Source organism: Manacus vitellinus, unplaced genomic scaffold (genome assembly GCF_001715985.3).
Source record: "Manacus vitellinus isolate BGI_N305 unplaced genomic scaffold, ASM171598v3 scaffold_3_pilon, whole genome shotgun sequence".
In the NCBI taxonomy this organism is placed as follows: Eukaryota; Metazoa; Chordata; class Aves; order Passeriformes; family Pipridae; genus Manacus; species Manacus vitellinus.
Window position 1 is genome coordinate 11,661,624 of NW_021940535.1, and position 22,493 is coordinate 11,684,116.

General features: G+C 44.0%; 1 protein-coding gene across 5 annotated transcripts in view; it reads right to left on the reverse strand.

Moving 5' to 3' along the window:
* Window positions 1-2,237: 2,237 nt before the first annotated feature.
* TMEM108 (transmembrane protein 108) overlaps window positions 2,238-22,493 on the reverse strand; it is a 163,382-nt gene continuing 143,126 nt past the window's right edge. For 3 of the 5 annotated variants that reach the window (XM_018075867.3, XM_018075868.3, XM_018075870.3), the window contains 3 exons: window positions 13,004-14,116; window positions 3,972-4,126; window positions 2,238-2,581 (listed from right to left, as the gene is read on the reverse strand). In XM_018075867.3, the coding sequence (XP_017931356.1) occupies window positions 2,459-2,581; window positions 3,972-4,126; window positions 13,004-14,116 (1,391 nt within the window). In that variant the 3' untranslated portion in view covers window positions 2,238-2,458. Of the gene's footprint in view, window positions 2,582-3,971; window positions 4,127-13,003; window positions 14,117-20,112; window positions 20,271-22,493 lie in introns of those variants that run through there. The other 2 variants (XM_008929563.4, XM_018075869.3) reach the window with 2 other exon arrangements.

A 22,493-nucleotide genomic window follows, 5' to 3' on the forward strand; every position in this document is an offset into this window, starting at 1 on the left:
GGGATACAATCAGAAATTCCTGTCTTCCACTGGTGCCTAATCCTGGCTCGCTGGGTTGCTGGCTGAGTTTGTTTCACTTGTTTAAGTTTGAGAATTGCAAGACTGTCTACAGTCAGGTCACCATTTCCACGTTGTGTGAAGACTGGGAATAGCACAGCATCTCTCAGCTTTGCACGTACTTTTGGCTAGTTTAGGTATTCTTCCTTTCGATTACCAAGCAAACTTCACTGGCTAAATGAGAAGAATCCTCCAGTATTTCTTCCACATTATTTTCAGTTTATGTGCTCTGTATCAAATTAGAAAATCTGCCTTGTAAAAGTAATACCATGTACAGAAAACAAACGTAAGAATACGGACTTTTTTTCCCAAATTTGAATTTAGTTCTCTGTAAACTTGTTCTCTGTTTCTACCTACCTCTTGAAAAAGAAATTAAGATCCTCGTGGGATTGTTTTTGCTCTTGAAAAGACAGTCAGGAAGCTTCTGCTGTCCTATCAACTACTGAGTTCCAGGAGACCATTTACTAATTGATCATGAGGATCACAGATATCATATTGCATAGTGTTTATCCCACGGTGAAAAGATATATTCCCAAAGTGCCTATCCATGTCTGTACACAGCCATGTCTTCCTGCCTGCCCCAGTCACCTCATAGGGAAGCCCTACGTTACTGTCTGATGCTGAACAGAAAATCGAATATCCAGGAGAGCCCCTATAACACTACAGTTTTCTGATTTTAGGAAGCCTATAGTCCACATTCAGGTTTGTGCTTCAGCACAGCTGAAGTGCACATGTGGAACAGGGAGAAAGGGGGGGACAAGTATGCCTCTATGGCCCCCTGACCCATGTCTTGGTCTGATTCCAGCCATCATTTAGTAAAGTTGTCATGTTGCTCTGACTAACAGCAGCCACTGAGACACTCTCTGCAGGTGGGAACAGCTGGACCAGATGTGCCACTGCTAGAATTCCCTTTTCTGGTATCAGCTGTGGCTCACCTGGAACACGGCATATGGTTAATGATGCTACACTAACCCTGTCCTGCTCAAACTTCCCTTTCATGCAACCAAGTGATAAACCTGAGCAGCAGGGGTAAACTCCCAGTTGCCTCACAGCCTGATCCTGATGAAGTAAGGAGTGAAGGTAGAAAATAATCTACCAGCACGCATGGCCAGAGGTGGAGAGAAGGAGGATGAGACTTCAAAGGATGGAGATCATTTCACTTGCTGAATGATATCAAAAAGCAATTTGAGAGGCAAAACTGAAAATTGGTCCCATGGTAACAGTTCTGGGTTACTCAAAGAGAGAGCATCGATTTGGGCAAGGTCATTCCATGTTCCATATTAGCCTCACCTTGTAATAACCTATTTTTAATCCATCATTTAAGCTTCATTCACCTTTACTATTCCTCCAACACTACTAGAGCCTGCAATCTAACACTTAACTGGGTAGGACAGAAATGCCATTTTGCTCTGAAACACCGTGTCTTTCCTTCTTAAGGGGGGAAGGAATGTCTCAGAGAGAAGAAGGTACGAGGAAACTCGATTCAGTGGCACAAGCAGTCTGAGCAGACAAGGTAAATAAAACAGTGGGGAAGTGGAAATGTGGTCAAAGCCATAGAATTCAATTGGTGGGAGTCCCTAGTCACAAGATTTCAAGATTTCTGATAAATTTGAAGGAATTTTCTGTTCCTTTGAAGGGAACACTCTATATACCTTCTTTTGAGGCTGCTTGATCTGCAGGAAATAATTCCAGACTTTTTGGGCTGAAGTGGAGCAACTATGAATCCAACATGTAGTGTGGCTAAAATATTTATGCAGGAAAAAAGGGTCATTCTTGTCCTTGCTCTTGTAAAAGTGTTTTGGAGCTCAAGCTGGAAGGGGAACAATGAAGGGCTCATTGCAGTCAGTGCTCGGGGAGTACTGGAGTCATGCAAAGGATAGAAGACTGGCACACGAGCCATATGGACTGCTTCTGGCAACTGCGCCGGTCCTGTCTGGTTTGTATTCTAACTTGGCAGCATAAAGAAAATGAGTGATTGAAGTCCTTTTACAGTAGGAGAGGGGACACTCACTGAGCAGGAATGCTTATGCTCAGGCTCAGCAATGTCATGTAGGATGCAGGATGCTGTACCCAACACATGCTGCTGGCACCAAAAGCAGCCTTACACAGTATTTTTCCAGACCAAGTATATTTAGCAGCAGTTTGTAAATGACAGTGAAGCAAACAGTCCATTGGACAGGTGTTTTGCTTAGAAATACCTTTATTTTATAAAGCCACAGTTTGTTCTGTAAAGTTTTACCACACTTATAAAAAAGGGTCTGACAATTCTGAGGAAGAAAAGAAAAGCTGAAAACATTTCTTGTAATTCAGGGTTACACAAAGGTTATATTTATAATATATATATTTATTTATAATTTGGAGACAGTAGAGATGAAACTGCAATATGCGGGAAGCTGTGGGGTCATATTTCAGAGACTTGTTCATGTCCCACAAATAGAGTTTCTTGACAGAAAGGGTTCACGAGGACCATCCCGCTGTCGCGGTAGTCACCATTGGCAGGGGAGCGTGGCTCAGAGAGGTGATCCTGGCGGAAAAAGAGAAGCAGATTGAGTACTTCACACCCCTTGCCCTCCACTAGCACACAGGGCAATCCTCCCCATCCCTCAAAGGCGCTTGAATTTTGTGGGCTCTGACTCTGAAGACCTAAGTTTGGTGAGCTGATTTTACCCTTCTTCAGGCAGGAGGAGCTGTTTGTGAAGAGCTCCTCTGATAGTCAGGCTGACTCTGCCTCACTCTGGGGACCCAGAAGTCAGATGCACCAAACTTCCAGTCCCTTAGCAGACCTTGAGCTTTCACATTTCTTGGATTTTCACTTTTGTGACTCATTGAAAGTTTCCTGCCTCTCAGCTAGGCTTGACTCCTCAAAGATGCTTTTTCAGCTTCTTTTTAAGCTCAGAAAGCCACATATACAGTTCCAAGCCACCCAAGCATGCCCCAGTTCAGTCGTGTTCTGATCAGGTATTAATAACTCAGATGACAGCTATTGGAGACCATCCTGTATGTGAATAGGCCTGTCATTTGATTCTGGTTAAGTACAGACCAGGTCCTGCCTTAGCCTAAGCAACATGATTGCCAACAAATGAGGGTTAATGAAGTGACTGTGAGCGTTTGTCTAATCACATCTCAGAGGTTCCTTTCTAAACTTTTTTTTTTTTTTAAATTTCATCAGACGGGTTAGTCAGCTAGATGATCTGAAAATCACTCTAGCATTAACCAGAACTCTCCACTGTTTTAAATACCTTTGAACTAAACTGAATTATCCTTCTCTATCCCTAAGGCCAGGGAATACATTTCTATCAGCTGCATTATCTGTCCATATGTGAATAATCCCACTGAACCAGTCAGATCCCTTTGGTAAAGGCTAATGAGCATATACCACCATTACACACTCCCACATACTGATGCTCTGATTGCTTATATACTGGGAACACTCACTCCCTGAGCTGGTATTTGAGAAGTTATAGGCAGCTCCTGAGATATAAATACATTAAATTTGTGTTATTAACTCCCACCAGCCCCCTTTCTCTGATGCCATGTGGGACATGCACAATAGATTGACTGTCAGTCACCACACAGCCCAAAGGGCCTTCCTTAAGCAGTCATGGTATGGCTAGACATTGGCCATGGGCTCACAAGGAAGAGAAACCCAGGAACAAATTCACCTAGAGGTGGTTAACACTCATCACTACACAGCAATATGGAACATATCCGCAGTGGCTGGGAATAGGATGGTAATCCAATTTTGCTGACATATTTGTCCCATCTTATACATGTGTAAGAGTGAGTCCTTCTCAAAAAGCTGTTCCCCAAATATGCACAGGGATTTCAAGGCTTTATTAATATGACTTCCTCTCCCCTCCTCCCGGCATGGCTTCAGTTACAGTTTTTAGACACCAGTTCTGCAAGCAAGGTACCTCTGAAGTCTCCAGTGACTGGATCTCTCTCGGTAACTCAACAGCATGCCTGTTGAAGTAGTCCATAGTAATGGCATTATTCCAATAGCTCAGGTTGTTTTCTGGGTTAGATGTCTTTTTCTTCCTCCTCATGCAGCACACTGTCAGCAGAACTGCTGTCAATAGGAACATGTAAAAAATGTGGTTATTTTCTTTCAATAAGGACTCATCAGTACCACGGATTTGTGTTACTTAAGAAGAGGGCTGGTGACCTCCATTCATACGCTTCACTCTCAGTCAGATCTCTCCTAACAAACCCCACACAATTATGTGAATTCAGGCCAAGCAGATGAGGCTTTGGGCTTGACAGAATATGCAGTTTGTACTTTCTTTTTGATGTGAGTTTATAATATTGAAGATGTGGCTGCCTGATAAATGAAAAGCTTTGGTGGTGTACCTGATGGCATTTTAATACCTAAGCAGGGATTTACAGACCCTTTAGGAGAGAGGGCATTCCTCAGGGACTGCAAGGACATCTCTGTGCAGATCTTTTCTTCTTCTGGTGTGTTCAGAGGCTGCAGTTATGAGCACATTAGCAAGTGGGCACTGAGAGACACCTGTCCTAGCTTGAAGAGCAAATCCACAAGTGCTCGTAGCTGCATGTCTTCAATACCAAAAGCTTCTATCCTGAAATGCCACTGATCCCTGCCTCTGTTGCCTGCCATTCATAACTTGGATTTAGGGTGCTTTCTGACCATGCTCCAACACATCAGCAACCAGTAAGAGGAACAGATAGGCTCCTGGGCAGGATGAGACAGTGGTCAGGTAGTGTGAAGATCCCCTCCAGCATCTGTCTCATGTAGCTTTTGCTTCCAGGACAGCATCAACTCCAGAGTTGGAGTTTTCCTGCCTGTCTCCATCATCTGTATCAGGATGTGGGATCAACAGACAAGCATAGCCTGTTCACCACATTTGCCTGGACACTGGGGGTGTCTGAGCTTGGCTTTTTTTCTTATCTGCAGAGCACACTTAAACTTCTGCAATTTGAAATATCTGAACTTAGAGCAATTAGGCAAGACAAAGTGACCAGCAAGTGAAACTTGTTGATATAACTGTCTGTCTGGTCTCAAGGCCACAGGCACACCCGGACTCCAGAAATGCTAGGGTAATGCCCAGCAGGCAGAAAAACACAAAGCTGGTTGAGTGTTATTTTCTGGAATTGCTTCTGGTTTAATCATCTCTGTTGCAATTCAGATGGGTAATCTTTGCAATTTTACGGGGGCTGGGCAAACCCCTTGTAACAGACTTACTGCTCCCACTGGTCCTTGCTCAGGCAGAAGCTGAGGAGCTCACAAGGGTTTGCTCAGAGCAGTAATGTATAAGCTCTGTCTGTTTCTCTTACACCTGTGGAATTAATCCACCAGTTGTGCTTGTAATGTATGTGATTTAGACAGACAGGTAGCTCCACATGTACTTTGATTTGTACCCTGTGAAATAGGGAATGCCCTGCTGTAAAATCACTCCATCATTTCTAAAGCCCTCATGGTAGAAGAGGGAAAATATTCATGAAGCAGAAAAATATATTATTTCCTCAGCTACAGGTAAAATTATGTATTAGAATTACAGCCCAGAGGAAAGAAAAAACTGCAGAGAAGTCACAGCTGCTATGTATGTTTTGACAAACATTGCTGCTACCCATGTGCCATGGGATAATTTCTTATCCCATCTACTCGCACAAAATAGCAATACAAAAGTGCAAGGCTAGAGCTCTATTTAAAACAAAAGAATAAGATATTAAGAAAAAAAATTAATGGATTTCAGTTCAGGCAGTTTATGTCTCATTCAAAGGGAAAGATGGGCTCATGCTGTAAATCTTCTTCTGAAACTGATGGAAAAATCTCCCACACTGTTCCTGCATGTTTCAGAAAAGCAGGTCATAATCAACCTTTCTCTTATCTTTGACTCATATTACTTCAGTGTTTTGGTCTTGGTCAGCTTCATTTGCCGACAGCCCGACTCCTGCTGCTGTGCCTGTAGGCAGGCACCCAGTGGGCCACCAGAACTGCTCTCCCTGCCCAGGGAAATGCCTGTCCTGAAGGGCTACATCTATTATCCCTCCTTTGCTGCTGCCCTCTCAATGTCCCAGTCCAGCCTGCAGGCTTGGTAAGACTAGAAAGTGAAGCAGGACCTGCATTTAGTCCTCATCGCTGCTGGCGAGAGCCAACAGCCCTTGGAGCTTTTCAGTACTCCAGCAACAAGTGATCCCTAAGGCACAGAGCATTTCCGAAGGAGTCTGGGGATATGAGAGCCCCAGTTAAGTCAACTCTATGCAAATATTTTGAAAGCCTGAGGTTTTACAGTTTATAAAATGTTGTGGCTGCTGACAGAGAAGTATTGAATTTGGGTTTTAGAGGCTGGAAAGCCAGTGATACTGAGTCGAGCTAGATCTCAGCTTCTCCCAGCAGGAATTGGCCTTGCCATGTGCAGATATGTTTGTTATACAGCGGTAATACTCCCTCCCTTAATTACACTCCTGGCCTCCAACCTTAGTGCACATACAAGCAAATGGATGGAAGAGCATGGAAAATGGGTTCCTGAGCTTCCTCAAATATGTGAAGGATGTCTACATAAGCTGTCCCAATTCAAAGCAGAGGAGGCCTCATTTCAGAGGGAGAGGGAGGACAGCAGGACTGGAATGTGGCTATTCATCTCATATTAACTGCTCTTTTCATAGAATCATATAATCACTTCAGTTGGAAAAGACCTTTAGGATCATCAAATCCAACCATTAACCTAACACTGCCAGGTCCATCACTAAACTATGTCCTTAAGTGCCACGTCTACCAAATAGTATGCCAAATTTGGGGCTTATTTTAGGGAAAATAATGTAGCTTACATAGGACTGCTCACTTCCAGAACAACATTGGAACAGGGTACAGCTTTACCAATACTCCTAGGTATCCATTTGTTCCCGTGATTGGAATTACATGTATTACAGAAAAACTCCAGACAGATAGTAGTGATTGCCAGGGAGGACATATTAAGTGGATGAAATACACAGAGGGTGGAGATAGTTTGGAAGAGAGAAATGGCAATAATGACAACAACGGAGCTAAAGAGAGACCAACAGTAGTGACAATACCCTGCTAATCTTTCCTGGTATATTATGTGATATCCTTGTAAGGATGAGAAAGCACTGCAGTTCAGTGCTGCCATATATCACCTGTTTCAGAGACAGCCAATCCTTTGGGTAGAAAAAGGACTAACTCTAATTTCCAAGTACTCCTCTGGTTAATTTCTGGGAGTCAAAAAAGCTAAACTGACTTTTCCCTTTGCCTGCTCCATGTTAAAGTCAATAGCGAGTGCCATGAGAACATGTCAGCAATGTCCCTGTGTCAGCCTGAAGCTCTCTGTACAGAGATTATGATACATCTTAGGAAATATCAAGGGGCTCTGCAATTTTGCAGACACTGGAGGTTCAGGGAGTTTGGGGGATTTCTAGCCCGCATTCTTTCACCTTCTGCAAGTCTGGAGGGAGAAAAGTCATCTCACATATTCAGGGGCTGAGCTGCTGATGAGTTCCAGCTCTTACTCTGGCCCCTCTCTGGCCATAAGGCAAGGTACATCTGCATTATCTGTTCCCCCACCCATGAAACAGGACATAATACAGCCCACAAATGGGAGACATAAGATTCTCACAGATTTACAGGCTGGTGGGAACATGGTGGGAACCTACATAACACCTGCACACCAGGAGACTTTCACCTGTTACTTTAACCATAAGCTACAGGTACAGCACATCTCCTAGGAAAATACTCAGCTTCATTAAAGGACACAGAGGGACCGGATATCTGTCCCATTTCCATGAAGTTTGTTTCAATGTTTAATTTCCATTGTGGAGACATGTTTACATTCCCCTTGTTGCATAAATCTCCACCTTCCACCCTCACTTGTTCAATCTCCTTTTCCTTTTTTTATTAAAAGCTTTCACTATGCTATCAGAAATGTCCCCTGTGGGCTTCAGCCTCTTCTTGACATCATGACACAGATGGAATTACGTTGCATTTATCAGCTCTTAAATAATTTGCATGGCTCTTTTCTAATCTTCCAATTTTATTTTTTAAAAAAAAACATAAACCACCAGGTTTATACACCATATTCAACACTAGCTTCATTAATGCAGTGTAATGAGATCATAACAACTCCCTACAGTTTTCTGTCAGTCTTTTCCTTCAACTCACTTCAATATTTTACCAATCTTTCACTGCTGCATGCCCCCTTCCTCCACTCTACAGCTCCCACATTAAATATGGTGTTAATAGACTTAAAACTGTAAGCACTTAAAAGTCAGGTAATATTCAGGGTGAAGGATGGTCATTTACTTCTCCCTATGCCTGCAGATCATAACATAAACTAAGCTTTCACAGAACCCTTGCCTCAATTACTAAAATAGTGCTTTTCCCATATTTCTTTCTGTTTCCCTCATTTACTATTTATAGCAGTACATACTTAGCTCTGATACAGGTATCACAAGGGGTTTGGTTATTGACTACAGCTACTGACATCTGGAGAGGAGGCTCTTTTCCAGCTCAGCCTGAGTTCATACCTGGGCATTAGACTCAGGGCTTGGGATGTTTCTCACTTCAGACTGGGAAGCAAACATGCATAGGCTTTGCGATGGAGAAAGTGGGTGAGATAATTTTGGAAAGCGTCCCAGTGCATGAAATGTGAGCTAAGTGGGGTTAGGTCTAAGGCAATTCTTCATATACTGTGAGTTCTGCTGATGCCTGTGTTTGGAGGCTCAGCCTTCCTCTCGTGTTTTCCCACATCAGCAGAACTGACTGAATGAATTGACTTCTGCGTGTCTGATTTGCAGGTTTCTGTTCTTCCACGTTTCATTGTGTCATTCTGTAATTACAGAGACTGAAGTACTAGGAGCCCAAGGACTGGGATGGTAGGTTTTACAATGAGTTCATAGTGTGTCTTGTTCTGCATTGCAGTGACAGGCACCTACACATGTACAATTCATTGGCATGTGCACAAAAATGTTCAAGGCTGCCTGAAGGACACTGCAAAAACAACTCGAACTCTGACATTCAGAAAATACTGACATCACTGTTATATACGATTTTGCTTTCCTGGGGAGGCAATGATACAGAATCCTTCATTTTTGCAGGCCTCCTATGGCATTAACAACTTTACCCTCCTTATTTATGCCATGGAACTCAGGTACCAGAAGGTGAAATGATTTCCTCAGGTTCATGCAGAACATGTGGCTCATGCATTCCTATTCAAAGCATTACTTTTCTGGCTATCACTTTAAGGGATTTCAACGGGACTCAGAAATCTACGCATCTGTAAAGAAATATGTACTGTAAGGACAGGGAGGCTAAATCCCATCTCTTATTTCAGCAGGTGAGCTCCTGAGGCCTGGGTCTTCAAGCTAGTGCTACAGCCACTCAGCTGTGCCACCAGCATGGCTGGAGGGACCTGCCACTCCTCAGTGGGACTCAGATGTCAGGGCACAGTGATGCCAAACAAACCCTCTGCTCCTTCCTGCTCTTCAATGCAAATCCCCACAGCAGGGATAGCCATCAAGGAGCCCCAGCAGGGTCTTTCCTCTGTGAAGAGAAGTATAGCATCCCAAGCACTTTTTCCAGCAGAGATGAGGAGCCAAGGGCTCCTGTGGTCACTCTCTAGCATGTCATTTCCCCTGCTATGGAAGGTAAAATGCCCTCAGATTTTAATTTAACAGGTGCCTATCACTAAAAGGTGTGACAGCAAGCAGCGTGTAGGGCTCTACTGTGTCACGCATCTGAGAGGGACAGAGGTGTCTTTGCAGCATCATGATGTGTTTCCTCTTCCAAGGATTTTGGGTAGCACAAGCTGTGCCCAGAAGCCCTCCAAGAAAGCTTTTCCAGCCTCTTTGCCACTCCTCGCACAGAGGAAGGATTATGAGGAAAGGCACAAGAGCCTCTGGCAGAGGAGAGGTGCTCTGGGCACTGTGAAGCTCTGCAAGGGCTCTGGAAAAAACAGCCCGGAGGTCGGTGAACCGGCTCAGGGGCACTCCTCATTAAGCAGGAGGAGCGAGCTGAGTTAATTAGATTCCTACAGCTCTGCAGCTGTGCATAGGCTCTGAGTTGCATCTCCTCACCTCATTCCATGTCTTTCCAGGATGCATTCCTAAGTTCCCTGCCTCGAGGCTGCCTCTCTGCCTGGTGCTGGACCTTAGCCTTTCTCACAGGTGTTGCAGCAGCAGCTCAGGGCTCGCTGGCTCCCTCAATGACTCTGGCCAGCAGTCTTGAAGGTGCCAGTCTGAGCACAGAGCCACCAGCCCACAGTCCTCAGTGACTTTCTCCATGGCTTGTTCCCTGTTAGGGCAGCTCAGATATTTAAGACCATGGAGTTGAGTCTCTATATCCAAGATACCTACATCTTTCAGCATCCCAAGGCAGGAGCACGATGGTGTTTTCTCAGTCTGTGCCCACAGCAGCTGTGAGAGCATTTCCCAGAAAATTTCACCCTTTGAAGATGAAATGAAACCCACAAAGCCGTACTCTTCATCCCTCTCCCGGCATCAGCCCCCTCTGGATCAGAAGTGAGGAGCACATGCCAGTACGGGGCCTCCTGTCCTCAGCTGCAGCGCTCATGCCCGGGAGGTGGCGACAGTCCCCTTCGCACGTCCACACCGCACACCCCACACTGCAGAGGCCATCCCGTACACCTTACACTGTACACTGCACACCGTGCCTGAAGATACACGGGTGTCTGAGGGTCAGAAAATAAAGTGTCCCTCCCTTGTGCAGCCACAACTGATACCCGCGCATTTGGGTAAAAGTGCTTTGGGATGTTATATCTTACTTGTCTTCTTCTATAGGAAAAGCCTATGCCTGTGCAACAGCACTTCTTATGGCATGGTTTAAACAGCATAATTTTTGGATGAAATCAATTTCCTAGGCACTACAGCCAGATCCCAAAAAAATCCCATTTGAATGCTTGTCTACCATTCATTTCAACGCTGAAATACATCTCAGGGTCTCCAGATCTTTTAAAACGAGAGTCCCACTGAAGACCATTTTCAGAAATCCGGCCTTGAAGGAAGGACTTAAATATTTGAATCATTGAAACACTCATTAGAGCTGGTACAGATAATTTTCAAAGTAGCATTTGACTTTTTAAAAAATGGAGCTTATGAATACAAGAATCAGAATAGACAGTCACATGAACACATACCATTATGGTGCATATGACAAGAAGTGTTAACACCACTATTTAAAGAATAGTGGGTTAGAAATCCTGCTAGCAGACTCTTCAAATTATTATTATTATTGTTTTTGTTGTTGTTAATAACTGTCATTACTTATTACCTGCAGGTACTCTGCAGGCACAGACCAGTTTACACATTGGTTATGCTTCCTATGCTTGTGTTGTATTTTGTATTTGGATGTTTTCTATCCAGCTCAGCTTTCTTTCTGAATATTTCTGAATATTCTGAATATTTCTGAATATTCTGAATATTGGCCCAAAACATAATGCCTGGAAGAATTTATTTGGTCCTCTATTTCTACTGGTTGATAGACAAGTCATAGTTCATCAAATCATCAAATATTGCTGTTTCTCACCATGGACTTCCCATATCCCAGTTTCTCCTCTCCATCTTTCACAGAAGTATGTATGCACACTTCTGCTTTGGTTTCTCTTTGATTGCCCATTGTTTATGTTTGTTCTTGCTTGTGGTTTTAATCACGTTGGCAACAGCAGAACTGATGGTCCCAGAGGTGTGAGTCTAACAGATATGCTGACCCAATCCAATAATTTGCAGCTGCTGAAAAGATTAGTGTGGCCCCCTCACCAGGTTTGCATCCCTGCAGCCTCATCCTCTCCAGGTCTCGTGCTCATCTGACCCTGTGGGGAGCTGATTCAGCTCAATGGGTGGACAGAAAGTAACAAAGAGCAAAGTGAATATTTTTTGGCCACTTTATCAATCTGAAAGTGCCTCAGGAACACGTCAGGTCAGGCCCGGGCATAAGTAGAGGGGCAGGATCAGATGCCTATGCCTCAGAGAGGGCAGAAGAGAGCAGCACTGTCCTTTTTGGCAGGAGCAATCTGCGTGTGAGACTGACTCCAGCAGCTCATCTAGCCTTTTCCTCAGTACATTCACGGAACTAATATTGAGTATTGTTGGCTACTACTCTTTTATGTTTCCTCAGGCAGCAAAGACTGGGAAATATTTGGTTTTGTTTCACTCCAGACAGATTAGAATAATCACACCCTGCAACAGTGAAACCCCAGAGAGTATGTTGTCCCACCTTGCTGATACAATCCAGTTAAGCATGGGACACCCTGGCATCCACTCATAAGCTTTCTCATAATTTCTCATGTGTTTTTTGTACCTGAGTCAAATGATAAGACCCTGAGCCATCTCTGGGAACCCAACCTTCCCTGGTCCTGCAGGTGGCTGACTCCTGGTGTCTGAAGGCCAGGGTTTCAAACTCTTCCTGTTCCCTCAGCAGCTGCAAAGTTGGAATTAAAATGGAGGAAACCAGCACTTTGGTTACCAGGCTTCTAAATCTGACCCTTCAGGAACTGCCTGCAATGAAATATTTTACTGCATTGGAAAACTGGTGTTTCCTAATGTATTAGTCTTTCGAGCTGTTATTAATCCTCTGGGTTAGCAGTGAGCTTTTTTAATCCAATTCCAGGGCAGCAAATATTAATTCCTAGATTAAAGACTTGTACAGTTTTTGGTCACCATCTTACGCATCTTGGAGTAAAGCTGTTTCACCTTCTAGAGTTGTTCAGCTTTGTGTTACACCCTCAAATGGAGGGCCCCAAAAGATTTTTAACAGCAATAGAGCAAGTATGTTTTGAGTGTAACATTTTAGCCCTGCATTTTGAAGTTAAGCAAACTTTGGTCAGTGATTGTGATCCCTGTGCTTCTCATCCATCTCAAGCTGTCCTGCCTCTGTTAGGACTCCAGCTGGTCCTTGAATCATGGACCAAAATCTGAATTTAAGGAAAGAGAAAGCAAAATAAAGTGGCAATTAACTTACAACATGAGGATATAGGTACGCTGATAGCCAGAATGATCCAGGCAATGTCCATTTTGCTGAGACAGATGGTTGCTCTGTGCTGGGGTTTGTCTCCCTCGGTGACATGGGAGATGTTTCCTTGCACCCCTGGTTTCCAGGTCCCGGCAGGAACCAGTCTGTTCAGGAAGTTCCCAGTGGCGGTGGAGCCAGCCGTGGAAATGGAGCTGGACAACCTCGTGGCAGGTGCTGCAGAGAGAGCACTGCCTAGCAAGGTCGTGTTAGTCACCGCGCTGTGCTGCGTTGGAGCAGGTCCCTTGGGGTTTCCCGCTGCCTGGGAGGAGACGCTGATGTCAAAGCTGGTCTGAACCGAGTGACCAGCTGCTGCTGTTGCGGATCCAGGGCCAGCAAATAGAGGGACATTTGTACTGAGATTCAAGGTCACCCAAGAGTTGTTTTTGCTCAGCATATCCCATACGTTGTAGTGGGTGGGTTTAAAAGGCACCGACACTGCTTCAGGATCAGTTGATGGTCCAGCAGTTGTGGTGGTAAAATCTGCCTCCTGCACCACTACCTCATCCCCGTTCCCTCGCTCTGCTTCCCTAAGGGTTGCGGAGGCGTTGTGGTGGGGAGAAGGGTCTGAGAGTGTAGTTCTTGCCAGCCCCGTGCCATTTGGATCACTGGATGCTGTGGTCTGGGACTGAAATGGGTGGTCTGTGAAAGGGCTCCTCAGGGTAGGAAAGGGAGAGTGCAGGGTCGTCTTTAGGTAAGGCTCTGAGGACTCTGAGAAGTTGCCTTTGAACACCTGGAATATTTTCCCCTTGGGGCGCGACTGTCCTGAGTACAAAGCACTCTGATTGTATAAATGATACGCTTCCTTTTTGCCGATGTGAGGGCCGCTCGCTTGCTTTTGCCCAGTGAAAGGGGCTTTCTCCGCCAGGCTGACGGGATGGGGAATGGCATGAGCAGACGTGGGAAGAGGTTCTGCCGTGTGGTGATCTTTGTGGTGAGGTGTTGTTCCCATGGCTGTGATAGTGGTAGTGTTCATCGGGAAGCCCTGAGAGGAGGAGACAGTGGGAGACAGTACCTGAACAGAAAACACCAGCTCTTCTGTCAGTGCCAAGATCAGTAGAACACCTGAAGAAAAAACACAGAGAGAAGGTGAGACGCCATGGAGGGACAAGCGGACAGGGAATGGCATGGCTTGCATGTCTGGCAGGAAGGAATACCTTCCATGTTCTGCCGAAGGACAGAAGAGTTAGCATCCAACTTTCTTGGCTTCTCTGTGAAAGTAGGAAGAGAAAGGCAAATTGGCAGGAGCTGCAGTGACCCCATGGCCATGGGAGTGATGAGGTGGGAACAGGAAGATTACAGGGAATCTCTACAGCAAAGAGAGAGAGGAGCTTGCAGTATGGACTCACATGACAGCTTTAAAGTGCCATAGGCAGGTGATTTCCCTGTAGAAGCTACAAAGCATCCTACACTGGAGGGGTAGAAACAAAAGACTTCGTCATTTTCATTGTGGACAGGAGGTCTCCAGATAAATGTCCATATCATTCTGGGGAACCTTTGTCCACTCACTCCTTTGGTTTCAAAATCCTAAATTTGACTGCCTCCAGTCTTGGCTGCCATGAAGCAATCTGTTTTTTGAGAGAGCAGCTGTTTAGGCCTTGCTGAAAACTAGGTCAAGAAGGGATGTCTGATGAGAGGGCTTCCTAGGTTATACATGCTGTCCTCTACTTAGCAACTTTGGAAAATCTAGTCCCTCCAAGTGTTAAAAATTAACAGGTAAACATAGCTATCACAGACATTTTAAAAAACACTGTGATTATGGGGAGTGTGATTCAATCTAACACAACTGCCCTTAACACCCATATACCAGTCTTTGGTTCACATGTGCTGTGGGGTTGGACTGTGTGAAATTTGCTTCCTGCCTCCCTCTGTAGTGCACATCGTTTCACGAGGTGCCAGATTCACACCACTGGGAACATCAATTCTTTCATTTATTCCTAGTTCAGAAAATGGAGGTGGGCAGCTGCAGTAGCATAAGCCTCCCTGGGATGCAGGGCTAATACACTGTGAGTTAGCGTGACCTGCAGGGACCACATCAATCACATCACTATTTCCATATGTTGAAGCTGTCAAGTGTAATGTGGATCTCTGCCCACTAGGAAGCACATGGAATAAATCCATTTTGCACAGTACACTGAGCATCATCAGATGGCACCATTAGCACTGAATTAGTGTGAATTTCAACCAGCGGTGTTGAGGTGAAAGATGTTGTCACAGTCTTAGCAAACCAGGGAGATGAGTTCATCAAAGCAGCAGGACTCCAAGCTGGGTAATGATCAACTTCCAGCCAAGACTGTGGAGTGTCTTCCTGCCATCTTCTCTACCCTTCCTGGTTTGCCAGCTTTCTCCATGAGCATTGTTATACCATTTATTTCAACACTATAAATGAGGATATCAGTTATAGGCCACAGCGGAAAAGGAAGACGGACTTGGGAAAATGAAAGATCTCTGATTAAGTGTCTGCTGGGTCCTAGGATTCTGTTGCATGTGGGGCAGATGCAAGTGCCATGAAAGGTGTTTATTCTGAGTCCTGGGCATCGTTCATACCTGTTTGTGAACAGTGTAATACACGTAGCAAAAACTCACCAAAGGAGCAGTACCTGCTCCTCTTAGCCAGCTAAATATTCTACTATGATCACTAATCATAATTTCTGAACCAGAACAGTGCAGAGCTCTGCAACCAACAAAATCTGCATTATCTTGCCCCTAGCAGCCTCCTTTTACTTGGGAGAGTATCCAGAGAATGAAAACACTGACTAGATAATGTAGTGAGAGCCAATCACAAGTAATGCACTTTCCATTGCCTGATGCTAAAATTAGCTCTTTCTCTTTGTTTTTAATTTCTGGAATAAATATCTCTGCCAAAGAAACCATCGTCTGGGATACTGCTTCCCAGTTCCTAGCCAGCCACAGACAATATGCTTTTAGCAGAACACCTAGTCAAAGAAAAAACCCACATATTCTGTACACTGAGATGCAACCAGGAGAACGGATTGGGCTATACTCATGGAACATCACTCTTGGAAATGAAAGGCAGGAGTTATCCTCACATTTTTGGCAGCACTTATTCTGAGGTCAAGGTCAAAGCAGATATTCTAGTGTCCATATGGCTAATATTTCATGCCAAGATAAGTTGCTGCCACAAAACAAATTCAAAGAGGAAAGGATGACGATTTATTTTGGATTTGGTGTGTGGAGATAATGTTCCAGGAAACTTCAGGCCTGCTGTTCTGAGCACAAAAGATAAAGTGTATTGGCAGATCTTATGAGATACTAGATGGTAACGATTGTAATGCCTGCTAGGATTTTTGGATGTTTTTTATGTAACTTCTTTTTTTCATACCTCACACACAGCAAAACATCTCTATTGGGTTAATGTTTTTCTCCAGGATACTCCTTAAGGAATAAGGAAGTTGTCAGCTTTTCTGCATATTGTGCCCTGGAGTTAGAAACCTGGGTCTTTGGCTGAAAGCCTGCCTAATATCCACCTCTACTTCTTGAAATACTGATAAATCTGAGGCTTGCTGCTATAAAGATTTATAGTCTCTCTGGGCAGTCTGTTGTGGTAGCAGGTCACCACACGTCAGGCACGGGAAACCAAATGCATTTTGCTAGTACCTTTAGGTGGCTTGTAAAGTATGAATAAATATTTATAGGAAATATTACAACAGGAGTAATTTACCTGACAATAAATAATAACCCCCATGACTTTGGTTGTCTCAGGCTGTGGCAGTCAGGTTTTGCTCATCTGCCAGACTCCCTTTAACAGCCTCTGCAGAGCCACCGTGGTCCCATAAGCTACAGCTTCTTAGGATGTGGTTTTTTACCGGTTGAATGGACCACAGTAATTCCTTCAGTGACCACCAGAGCTAATCTATGCCCCCAACTACTGAAAAAATATTCAGCATAGTAGATAATTGTAAAAATAGCCAGTGATGTATATTTAGGGAGAAACAGCTCATAATAAGGACTTCACAGTGGGTTTTGCCAGCCCTTTTAAGCAGAATTTATTTGCTTTATAATTGATTAAAAGCCAACTGGAAAGCAAAAGTAAAGCTGGAATCGGTATTTTCAGATGCTCTGCATCAACACCTAAGCCTGCTGGATTTGCAGTGACTTGGTTGCCCAGACCTTCCACTTATTTTTCTATCACTTGAGGATATGCAATGTCTTACAAACTGGGACTTTTACTGAAGTCCCTGATATTGGACTGCCCTTATTGGCAACTTTGGCTTAAGCCTAGGAAAATGATATTCTCAATACTAAGGTGCAGGAGGCATTTGTCACAGAAATTGATCTGACCAACCCCTTCAAAGTTCCTGCCTCTGCTTCACAAATGCACCCACACTGAGTAAAGTGCCATGGTGGGTACAATGTCAACTGGACCCCCGTGCCTCAGCTCACCCCCAATCCCACCAACACTGAAAGTAAACCTTCTGGTTGCTGTCAGGTTCCCCTGGCCAAATTTTGATATCCCATGTGACATGGTACATAGCAAATGCTCTTAGTTAGTTCAAAGCGCAGTCCTTGCACCTCTTTGCCAAAATCTTCCTTTTTTTTGGCTGCCTAAGACTCTTAGTGTTAATCTTAGTTAGAGCATGAGCCCTTTGGGGTAAGGACTGACAGTCCTTACTATCTGCTGGCATAATGTTAATATAGACTGATGCAAGCATGTTATAACAAATAATAATAATTATATTTTCAAAGGTCAGTTCACACAATTAAGTTTTTTCTAAGGTACAGGAGCTCAGAGTCAGAAGGGGACAAACTTTGTCTTTTAAATGTTGTGTGTCAAATTCATGCTTTTGGAGTTTAATATTATGGCTACATTAAAACCATTCAACCCTAATAAGAAGGCTGATTGACCTGACATCTCTATGGTGTGAACTGTGGTCCTGCATAGTGCACAGTGCACCTGGAAGGCAATATTAAGTACATTAACATGAATTAACCCAAGGATGAAGCACAGCAGAGTGACAGCAGAGTGTGCACAGAAGGGTGCTGATGTTCATTTAGCCATAAAAACTCCTTCCTGACAAAATGGTGCAATGGTTCAAATCTCAACAGGATCTCCCTGCAGTGCTTCTTCCAATGGTACACTCCCATGAACAATCCAGAAACAGTGTGTAGAGCTGTGTATATGAAGAAAATAAAGTAGTTCCTTTACGGAAATGTTTTAAAAGACCGTGGTTTATGTCTTTAACAAGTCTCAGAAAAGTCAAGAGTTAGGAATATTTTGCTTTCCTAGACTATGAAATCCTCAGGGTTTTACCATTTGGAAACTTCCTCATGACCCTTTTATTTGCACACAGGTGGCAGAACTGCATCCTTCCCAAACCGAAAAAGAAATCGATTCAGGCCCCAGCAGCTAACATTCTTTGATTTATCTCAGGACATCAGGAGCATCCAGCAGGATCCACGTCCTGGCACAAGACAACAATAAAAGGTCTCACTTAGGAGTTAACATTGCCTGGTGCTGCACGGGACACTTCATGGGCACTTCTAGAACAGCATTCTTTGCATGACATGGCAGAGCAGGCATGCGGCTGTCGAGTCAGCTCATGCGTTCAGCGTCCCTGGGGCACCCCCTTTAAACAACACAAACTTACGTAATTCCTGATCTAAAGCCTGTGGAAAGGTTCCCAATGACTTTATTGAGCTTTGGATCAAGTCCTAATTGCCAGAGATACAGTGGAAAGTTTTGAGCTGCACATTTACATTTTCTACAGCAAATGAACATGCACAATGAGCTCAGTCTGGTGTTTGACCCCTTCTGGCCTCTGCTACCTTGGACCTTGCAGCAAGACAAACAGAGCCAGCCTGAGCAGTGCTTGGCAAACATTTTTGCTCTAGGAAGTCAGGAAGAGCTTTTTGTGCAGAGACCTACTGCTGGACTCATTATTTCAGACTGCCACGGGCAAGGGAAGCAACGGGAGCTGTCCTACAAAGGACCCATTATCTACAGACCCAAGGCTTGGGTGCACATGGGCAGAGTACGGGATGCTGAAGCCTCTCCGTGCTTCCGTCTTGACTCACTAACAGTGAGAGAAGGTTGTGCAAAACCTGTTCAAAGCAACAGTGATGTTATTGTAGTAACAAAAGCTTTCTTCTCGACACTATTAACTTCTCATGTGTCTCTCAGCAAACCTAAAATGTTACAGGGAGCAAAATGAATCTTTAATAGATGGAAACTGTGCAGAAAGTATGTATTCTTACTTCCACTACGGTCACTTCTTTGTAGTCTGTCAAAGCAATACAATTTTCACTCACAATAAAGCAGCATTTGTACAAACAAAGAGTTAAGCAAATTTAATCTCCATGACTGGTGGCAGAACAGAGGGAAGAAAAAGTAGGTTACTCTGCATAGAAAATTTTTTCCCCCTGCCAGTCTATTTGTCATGCCAGAACTCCCAGATACTGACTTACAAGTTATTGTCTGTTTTCCCATGTAAGTATTAGATGGAATGATCATCCTGAACTTCAGTACACAAAGTATTTTGTAAAATGCAGGGAATGAGAAACACAGAGTAACAGCTCTATTTGCAGTAACATAAACATCATCATCAGAAGCTCTGGAAATCACATATACAAACACAAATTAAGCAGCACTTGCTGACACTCCCTGTGCAACAACATTAACAGAAGATACACTTTTCATGGGGCAAGATGCCTCAGTCCGTTAACAGTATAAAACTATTGCAGAACACTATTATTGCCTTAAGATGCACTTACATCACAGACTTCGAGACAGTGAGTCTGAATTAAAATTAATTTCTGGTCCTCCAGGGAGTTAAACAATGGGTCATACAAAAAGGACAGTGTAGTGTGGTCACAGAGCAAGTCCCACATTCTCACACTGCGCTAGAGACTCACAGATATTATGGAAATAGGTGCTCTAGAAATTGTTCAGATCCCCTACTCAGCTAAATATATACAGATATTGGAGCTGTTGAAGCTTGTGAAAAGGCTTACTGGGACTCCAGGACAACAGTAATTACTGAGAGGAGGATAATAAAAAGAAAGAGTCTGACTGTAGCTGCTTGTTCTAGGTAAGCACTTACCTGAAAATATCATTTGGACTTGTCAGCAGACATCCTCACCTGCTCACATCACACAGATTTGGAAGATTCATCCCTCAGTAGAAAAAGGAAAAATACATCTTCTCTCTAATGAGGCAGCTGCACGCAGGAGTTGCTGTTATTGTTGGAACTGGTTTGGAGGAATGAGGACAGAGACAGCCCAGGCAGGCGTGTCTTGCAGGGCTGTGCAGCGAGAGGGCTCACTCCTTTATGGAGTACCTTTGCAACTGCAAGGCAAGATTACTTACTGAGCCAGTCTCCCTCTCCGCCAGCAGATCGAAGGGCTGCTTGGTATTCCAGCTTGGTATCCCATCAAGCCCAGATACAGTTTGTCTGACATGGGTCTATTCAGATGCCAGAGAATTGCTGGCAGTTCTCGTTTTCTGGGAACAAAACAGCAACAAGCACCCCAGCTGCACGCCCTTGTGAGACAGTTCTGTCCCTGTTTCAAGGCTGAGTGCCCTCCCTCCAGAGCAGTGTTCAGCTTTTTGTGTGTGGATAGATTTTACAGATCTACCTCCTGCTTCTGTACCTCCACCAGACTTTCCACTTCATTCAATTATCTCTAATGATATTAATATTCCTGTCAGAGGAAAATACAGGGAATGAAATAGTGATTATCTTCTCTCCTTCCCTGGCATCAAAATGCATGTTCCGTATTTTATTTCTTCACTCTTCAGTGGTGAATGGGCAATTTCTATATGTAACCATAAAGAAATCCACAGATCTGTGATTCCTAAAGCCATAATCCTGACTCCTTTCTTCCATTTCTTCTTTTCTTTTTCTGTTTCTCTCTGTCTCTTTGGCACAGCTGGGTGTCTGGAAGAACATGCTGCCTGAAGAGCACAAAAATGTGCCCTGTGCAGCCAACTACCAATCCATCAAAAGGCACATGGAAATGTTAAGAGAGCAACAAGTTGGGGGCTTCTTGAGAGTGCTGTGGGAATCTCCCAGGAGTCAGAGTGCAATCCCCACTACTCAGTTTTTGCTTCAGAGTCCCTGTTGCATCCAGGGGTGCTGCAACAGCCTAAGCAGTTTGTGATATGGGCTCCTCATGAAATTAATTCCTAATATTTTTCTGGAGAGAAAAGCTAGTTCCTTTTTCTCTCTTATCATAGCAGGTGCGAACATCCTCATTTTTTTTCAGGCCTTGGATATAAGCATATTGCCACCAGACTTCTTTTCTGATGCTGCGGTGAAATCAGGAAGAAATGATGTTGTGACAATAGGTTTGAGATTTGGCAGCACTACAGGGCCTCCAACAGTGACTCCAGTGCTGATTTTTTGAGACAAAAGTCCCTATCAGGAAGGCTAGGCAGGTGCATATATCACAAGCCCATTTTACCCACAGTTACACAAATGCTGTTTTCACAGCCATGAGGACATGGGAAGATAGAGTACAAATAATAACCTTAGTTCTGCTTTGCATTTTTGTGCTTTTGTGATGATGCTCCTTTTCTCCCTTTGCAGTTCACTTTTTGCCCTTATTGTTTCCTGTCTGAAGGTTTTTCTAGATAAAGATATTTAGTGCATTACAAAAAAACTCCACAAACCTGGTCCTTACAAATATCAGCTTGTTTAGCAGTTTCTAGAACTCAGGGCTGATTAAGAGCTTGCTGCTCAAACAATGATTTAGCACAAAGCAGCAGCTGGCGTAACAAGAGAACCATGCCACGTATTTTAACCTTTGCTGGAAGATTTGCCACATCTGTAAGTAGTAATTCACCACAGATTTCTTCCCTATGTGCTGTCATGGATGGAAACATATGGCTCAAAACTGCAGAGACTTCATTTGGAATTTCATAATATGAAAACTCTTCATGGGGACAGAGGCTCTGTGCACTCCCTTGTCCAAAAACACATGGAACAAACCAAAAATAATTTTAAAAGCGTATGAGCCTTCCTTGGTCTGACAGCTCCCCCCTCACACAAAGCTTGTCCAGCCCCAGCTTTGCAAATGCACATCCCTTCCTTTCCAGCCTTTACTTGGCAGCAGTTTTTGTTGGCAGGATGTTGTTGCCAAGGGAGACAGAAAGGATGTGCAGCTGGCTTTTCTTTCACCTGCACTTAGTGCTGCTGATCCTATTTATGTTACTGCAGAACCTTTGGCTTCTAAGAGACCTACCATCAATGTCACCAGACCTTTTGAAGAGTTTTGACAATGACACAAATAGCTGTGGCCTCTGATGAAAAGCTTAAAATAGGATCTTGCCAAAGAGAGGATGTTGTTGGTGTTACTGATGCTAACTCAAGCAAGGGTATCCATTTCACAAGCAGCAATAAGAAGAGGAAAGAAGGATTCAAAGCCATCTTGAAAAGGTTTCTGAAAACTCCCCAGTGAGTAACTTCAGATATGTAAAAGC